This window comes from Montipora capricornis, chromosome 10 (genome assembly GCF_036669925.1).
Source record: "Montipora capricornis isolate CH-2021 chromosome 10, ASM3666992v2, whole genome shotgun sequence".
NCBI lineage: Eukaryota > Metazoa > Cnidaria > Anthozoa > Scleractinia > Acroporidae > Montipora > Montipora capricornis.
In genome coordinates, this window is record NC_090892.1 from 65546147 (window position 1) to 65553646 (window position 7500).

General features: G+C 37.0%; 2 protein-coding genes across 2 annotated transcripts in view; one reads left to right on the forward strand and one right to left on the reverse strand.

Annotated features, from left to right (window-relative positions):
- LOC138019476 (RAB11-binding protein RELCH-like) overlaps positions 1–4570 on the reverse strand; it is a 24080-nt gene extending 19510 nt beyond the window's left edge. The window contains exons 1-6 of the mRNA XM_068866277.1: positions 4302–4570; positions 2638–2730; positions 2487–2558; positions 2242–2309; positions 1884–1997; positions 506–756 (exon numbers count right to left, since the gene is read on the reverse strand). Of these exons, the coding sequence (XP_068722378.1) occupies positions 506–756; positions 1884–1997; positions 2242–2309; positions 2487–2558; positions 2638–2730; positions 4302–4539 (836 nt within the window). The 5' untranslated portion in view covers positions 4540–4570. The remainder of the gene's footprint in view (positions 1–505; positions 757–1883; positions 1998–2241; positions 2310–2486; positions 2559–2637; positions 2731–4301) is intronic.
- A 49-nt stretch (positions 4571–4619) lies between these two features.
- LOC138020614 (phagosome assembly factor 1-like) overlaps positions 4620–7500 on the forward strand; it is a 21314-nt gene continuing 18433 nt past the window's right edge. The window contains exons 1-5 of the mRNA XM_068867566.1: positions 4620–4795; positions 4939–5021; positions 5916–5999; positions 6166–6209; positions 7414–7493. Of these exons, the coding sequence (XP_068723667.1) occupies positions 4732–4795; positions 4939–5021; positions 5916–5999; positions 6166–6209; positions 7414–7493 (355 nt within the window). The 5' untranslated portion in view covers positions 4620–4731. The remainder of the gene's footprint in view (positions 4796–4938; positions 5022–5915; positions 6000–6165; positions 6210–7413; positions 7494–7500) is intronic.

Sequence of the window (7500 nt, forward strand, 5' to 3'; positions counted from 1 at the left end):
GCAAAGAAATGGACAAAAATGAAAAATGCACGTGCAGAGCGTGCAAAGCTATTGTTTTTGCCCTATAAATATGCAAATTTGTGGCGTTCTCGTGGCCGTCGACGTTGTCTTTGCTAAAGCTCCCTACCGTAGAAATAAGAATACGGCCCGCGAACTATCTGAGAACTATCTTCTCGTGTTTCGACTTAATTTTCATCCGTCTGCCTTTTTGTTATTGTAAAAAACAAATTAATGCCAGTTTTTCATGCGTCTGTCCTGCTATTGACAATGAATTTCGTCATAACATTGTCAAAGGACAGTGCTACTTTGACAATGTTATGACATCAATTTGTTAAATTGATACTAAAACAAAACAACTACAACTTGTACCTTGGTTAGAACCAATTTTCTTTATACATGTATATTAAATGAAAATAAAAAATCAATTGATAATAAAACAGAATGAATCCACACGGCTTTAAAAACACTACAAAACAGCACAAAACTTTCAACAGGAATCCACTACCTTTCTACTTTGTCAATAGTGTCGATTAGGGTTTGATTCTCATATCGTAATTCTCCAATCTCCTCTTGCAACTTTTTACAGTTCTCTTGTAATTTAGCATGTTCTACATCCAGATTTGCTTTTTCCTCTCTCACTGATTGCAACACCAGCATAACATCAGGCACAGTATGATGGCCATAGTCTCTATAAAGGTGAAGCAAGTCTGGCGGTTTTGCAGTGTTTAGACCAACATCATCCCAGTCTTCAAAATCCTGAAAAGACCTCATGTTACTCGAGTCACTGATTAATACAATAACTATACAAAGAATCATTCTGGCAAACTAGGATAAAAGACCTTAGTAGATTTATTGAAAGAAAATTCTGTCAATGAGATTTTGCAAGTAGCTGTCATTCATTCTAGATACATGTACTATCACTTTTTATCTTGAAATTTTTACAATTCCTTTGCCCCTCATTTAAAAAAAATAGTAAATAAGAACAGTCATAAGTTTTCATATTACAATGTAAAAGAAGACAAATAGTTTTATAGCTAGCTTCTGTTCACTATTTGCACCAAGCAAAGTTTTAGCTAGTTAAAAATTTAGCCATTCAAAAGATTGACCTTCAAAATGGACGACAATACAATACAATACAATTGACCGCTGCCCATAGGGGCTTTTCAGAGCCAATGAAACACAATCAACGAAATGACGGAACAGAACAACAAGAGCAACTGCTAAGAATCCCAACTGGCCGGAGGCAAACCAGTTGGCTATTTACAAGTGCAGCTGGGAAGTTGAACCAGGGACTACCAGGAACAAATTCAGCAAGTGGTCAGAGCGGGTCTTAAACCCGGGATCTCCGGATCTCAAGTCAAGCGCCCTAACCACTGGGCCACACTGCCACCTGCAACAAGTTTTAGCGACAATTATTTCGCCAGAGCAGAGCAAAGGAATCAACATCTTGACTGTCTAAAATGGCATGGCAAAAAGTGAAATATTAAAATCACGGTACACTGTACAACTGTAGCCAATCAAACCACTGCTTAGTCCAATTTTTGACCTGGTCAAAGATCTTACATGCAAACGGCTGAAGTCAACACAGAAGCTGGTGAAATTGTTGAATACGTGAACATCCTTTGTCAAATATCTTCAAGAGATCTTTGTAAAGTTAACACAATATCCAGTTAAACTTTTTGACTAGATGAAATTTAAACCTTGCCATGAGCTCTGAAAAAAGCCAATTATTGAAAATGATCTTGTTCGGCCATCAATGGCGAAAGAAAAAACCCTTTTTTTATAATTAGTTAATTAACAGAAACATCCTTACAATACATTTACAATATAAATAATAATAATAATTATAATAATCTGCATTCCATGTTATATTTATCATTAACCTGATCTGCATTTTCATCAGAGAAAGTCACAGAAGTCATCCGGTAGCCATTCTTTAACAAGTATTCATTCACTAGAAAATTCAGGGCTCGCTTCTCATGAGGCCTCAGGGAATCCTGAATAAAAAAAGCAAATTCTTTGTGTCCACAATCAAACACAAACCCAAAAATTTACCAAAAAATACAGAAAGTAATTATAGTACACGACTGAGCTACTGTATTACGTGTACCTGTAAACGTACATTGTAGCTTCCATAAGAATGGGGTCAAGATCAGCTTTCAGGGAAAAACTACATCCGGAAGTAGCCAAAATAAAATAACTCATCTCAAGGTTTAAAATGTTCGAAATATCTCTCCGTACCCCAATAAAAGTTGAGTCATTCAAAGAACTACTTCCTTTGCTTCCTTCAGTAACTGGTGTCTCAGTTTCTAAAAAAAAAGGAATTGATTTTAAGTCAACAAAATTAATGAAAGGGCCACAAATAAAACCTTCAACTGTCATCAAACACACAAAAAAACGATTATTAACACATAGTTCGTGACATTACTCATGCAAGTATGAAAATACATATAAAATAAGCAATAATTAGATCACCATCAGATTACCTGTTGCTTCTGTCAGAGACCCTCTCAATGCTTTAATGGTATCATGAGCCTTTCGGAGTTCAAATTCTAAGACTAAAAGTTACAAAATGGGAACATTACAGCTAATACTTTAATAATAATAAAATTTATGGGATTTTTTTTTCAGACAGACCTGCAATTTTTTCCTCTGTTTCCCTGTTACCATCATCAGAGAAGCGAGCATAATCATCCAGTGAATCAATGGTGATATTACTTGATGTTCTAGCTGAAAAATTAAACAATACATTGTCCACACAAGAAGTCAGCTTCAGGCATTTTTCCCCTGCTAACGAATGGTCATGCCCAGCAAAAATAACAAGCAAAGATAGAAGAGATCCTTTGCTGCTGTTGTGCAAGTCATCTATCATGCATGCTCCAGTGTTTGTTTAACAATGAATGATGTTTCTGACTTTCATGTTACTCAACTTGGAAAGTAGTTTTACTTACAGAGTGGGCAGTAGTGGTTGAGTCTGAGAATGAGGTGGTGAGCTAAATTAAAGAGTCCCTTTGAGTACATGTACTAGCAGAGATCTCTCATCCTTGTCTTATTGACATTACACATGTGAGGTAAAAAAGTCTCTGTTACAAGCCTAGAATGACCCATAAGGCCAGCGCTTATCTCCGGTTTATAGCATGAAACAACTAGGAGTATTTCGACTCCCCCCTGGATGGGATACTAGTCCATTGCAGGGTTACCCCAAGCATTTTCGCCGGTAACCATTTATACACCTAAGTGGAGAGAGGCACCGTGAGAGTAAAGTGTCTTGCCCAAGAACACAACACAATGTCCCCGGCCACTGACCCGAACCCGGACCACTCGATCCAGAGTCTAGCACTCTAACGATGAGGCCACCGCGCCTCCCACACATGTGAGATAACAGGATAAACTCATTAATCCTCAACAAGGAAAAAAAAAGCCGCCAACAATACTCTACATTTGTCAAATATTGTTGATCAACAAATCAAATTTGTCTGTTGACACGATACACTAATTTGGCTAAAAAAGTATATTTTATTGAAGCTTAAACCTAGCTGAGCTAATAATCATTGAGCTCAGTGACAGAGAATACACGTATGACCCAAATCCATGTTTCTTTTGACAGAACGAAAAGGTACATGTAAGTTCCTACTGCTTGTTCATCTTTGTTTGAGCTTTCCAATACATTGGTATATGGCCATGTCTCCAAGGAAACAACTGAATTTGATTGGCTAAAATTGATATTGACAGTTTCCTAGATTTCCCCATGTAGACCATCCAATTATTGGCGACAAGATTTTCCCAAACAGACCTCCCACTCTTGATTTGTTTAAAAATTCTATAAAAATTGGTTAAAATGAAACTATCACATAAACATTATATCTAAGTTGATAATGTCAATAAATGCATACGGCTGATGATTGCTAAGGACTTCTGATATTTTTCCATTGACCAGTATATCGAACTTAATGGAGATAGATGAATGAATTTTTATAAACTGTTTAAAATAATTATTATTACGGATACGTCATTATGGAATTGTGTAGCTCCAGAAAATGTACAGGAGATACATTCTTAGGTAGTTATAAGTGCTTTTTCTTCCCTCCTATTGTTATTCTTAATAACGATGGTCCGCTACAAAGCACCAATTATTTATATTTGACCACTCGCCACAAAGAGTATCATTATGTTTTTTCCGGTTCGCAGTTTAGCATAATGTGTACGCTTCCAAGAGAAATCATGTTTTATAAATTAAAAATAATAAATACTCATTAACAAAAACAGCGCAAGTCAGGGGAAATTATGCATAAAATACTCACGTAAACCAGGCGACAGGGCATCTCTTGTATTGCTTACAAATTGACGTTCGAAGTTCCCGGGATTGGAGAAAAAATCCCGCAATCGAGGAATTTCCAATCCTACTTCCACTAATTCAGTGTGCAATTCGAGTGCTGTTAGGAGCAGATGGTGTTTCAGAAGCTTTTCCGCAAATGCATCAAAATCACTTGCGATTAGACGGGGTTTGATCGCTTCGACTTCCTCGTCAGAATCCGCCATAACAGCAAGTCAGTGGCGCGGTTACTAACGTCAACGTTTGAGCCTGCAGGTGTCAGAAGTTATCAGTCTATATAGATTATGCGCATCGCGACGTAAACAAACAGTTTGCTTCTTCGCTCGAGTGATCTAATGTGATACGTTGTCTGTTTGAGTGGTAGAAATTTGTCTCATACGCTGTGGTACAAACCAGGCATGTTGGATCTCGAAGTTGTTCCTGAGAGATCTCTTGGGAATGAGCAGTGGGAATTTATACTTGGTAAGTATTTTGGATTATTATTAGTATTATGGGAGCTTTGTTTTCTACTCCCTAGATCTTTATTCAGCCTTTCTCCAGCTGTTCAAGGTAATGGTAAAAAAAAAAAAAAAAGGACTTTCTCTTTTTATTTTTATACTTGACAGGAATGCCCGTTGCCCAGTGTATACAGATTCTCAAACGACAATGTCATGTAATCAAATCTGTTCAGGCCATGTACAGCGAGGCGGTAAGTTAATTGACTGATCGCTGGCTCCATTTGTTCAAAGGCTGGATGACTTTATCCACGATAAGTCACTATCCAAAGCATAGAATGTACTGCATGTTAAACGTTGGCCAGGGTATTTCGTAAAGTCAATTAGTTAGATGTGTTTAGAGTGTGCAACTTAATTCCCGATTTTATTACGTGAGCAAATGCTAATGTAAAAATTTTTGAACAGATTCATTTGATACTGTCGACATGTCGGATTATATAACTTATCCATAGGATAAAGCTATCGGATCTTGAACAAATATTGCCTGCCTGTAAGAATCCGTCTCCGAGTCTTCAGGTTGAGACTTTACTGAATCTGTAATAAGAGATTTGTTCCGTTTGATCCTGACTAATAAATTTGCATTTTTTTCGCGAATTTCTGTTTTTTTTTTTTTGGAATTAAAGAAGGTCAGATTGAGAATATAATCGGAATCCTAGCTAGCATTTGGAGATAATTGTGATGACATCACAATTTAACTAAGTTAAGCAGCAATAATTGTGTCACCAGAAATGTTTCATTTAATGAGGCTAAATATAATTTAGGCAAAGTTAAAACCAAGCCAATGCAGCGGTGTTGCCTGGGATATGCTTTGGCTTGAGTTGCTTTTTCACTTGCTTGCTTCTTTACCCTCGCTCCTTCCCTCCCTCCCATATTTTGGGGTAAGTATCTATACTCCACACACTGGTTTCTCTCAGTGATGTGTTGACGGGTTCCTGGGAGGTGGTGGTGACCTCCTTGCTGCTGAGGAGAGTTCTGTCTCCTCCCTTGCTATCTTTATGGCACCTACCCTCCAAAATATTGGCGTGGTGTTTTAATCTTTTATTTATCTTTAACAACTCTGACTCTGACTTATCTGTGCTCTTCATTAGAATCCACTCGCAATGGATCTGGTTTTAAATCTACCAAATGATGGTATAAGACTTGTATTTGATCCAGTATCACAAAGGCTTAAGGTAAGATTCTGTTTTATCAGAGATAACATACTTATAAAGGGATTGATGGCTGGCTAGTTGCACTCCTAACTTGGCCTTAAATATAATAAATTTATTCTGTGCAAATTGCAGCATATCAGTTTATTTCAATGATCCCCATGCTCTTATTTCATTTTTATTTCCATAGATAATTGAAGTGTATAGCATGAGCAAAGTCAAGCTGAAATACTGGTAACAACCACATCTCTGATGTGTGAAAATAAAACAATAATATATACACCTTATTAAAAAATGGCCGCCATTTTAGTGTTCTTTTGTTTCGATGCAAATTGGCCCTTATGGCCTCGCTTTCAAACATAAATTTCAAAGGAATGTTTAACTTGAACGAGGAAGTGGTAAAAATAAATAACCTTGAGTGTTTAGAGTGGTTTTCAACCCCTCTAAGACAGTTAAATCTTGGTGAATCAAAACCTTTACCTAGCCTCTGCATGGCTAATTGGGCACAAATCCCAGGCACAAATAAGGGCCTCTACATTCCTCTGTTTCTCTTTCTGCTGGCAGTCCACAACCCGTAACTCATCTCAAGATCCCATTCAACATTATCTCTCTCCTTCTTTACTGTTGTCCATGTTCTTTTCAGTCGGACCCCTTTTTCAGGTACAAATTTTCATGGGTGCACCATCATGGGTACATTGCACCGGTATCCCACCTTTGTTGTTACTGGTGTTGATCGCTAATTGGGACATACATGTAACAAACATAATACTACATGTAGCTATTATTTCAAACTGTGTGTTTAACACTCCTGGACTAATGAACAATACCCTGGTAATAATCCTATGTAGGATCTTTTGTAAGATCCTAACAGGATCTTAACAGGATCCTGAGATAAGATCCTGTAAGATCCTACATAAGATCCTTCACAAGATCTTACTTAAGATCCTGTAGGATCCTGTAGGATCCTACAGGATCTTAAACAGGATCCTTTAGGATCTTGTAAGATCCTGCAAGATCCTAAACAAGATCTTAAGCAGGATCCTGATTAGGATTCAACCCAGGATCCCAGCTTGTTATTGCAGGATCTTTTAAAGGATTTTATGCAGCATTTTGGGATCCTAAAGAGTATTTTAGGGGCTTGTTTAGGATCCTATCAAATTTAGATTATATATATATTTTTTAAACTGTCCAATTAAGCTAGTACAAACCAATTTACATGTTAATATAGACACAACAATGACAAAACTATACTATCCTAAATCAATCTCCCATCCAAAGAAACTCTAAACATGTATGCTAATTTTATAGTTAATTCTTCCTCTCTGTCAATGACATCTAAATTCATACTTTTGAGGTTTTTGGGTGGTCATTTCAAGCTTGTGTTAGGGTCAATAATAAAAATATTGATAAATTGTCTCTCTTAACCTTTTTCTTTTAGTGGAGTTCACTTTAACTCACCTCAAGTCCTGCCTACAATAGAACAAATTGATATGTCATTTGGGGCTACACATCCTGGAGGTTTGTA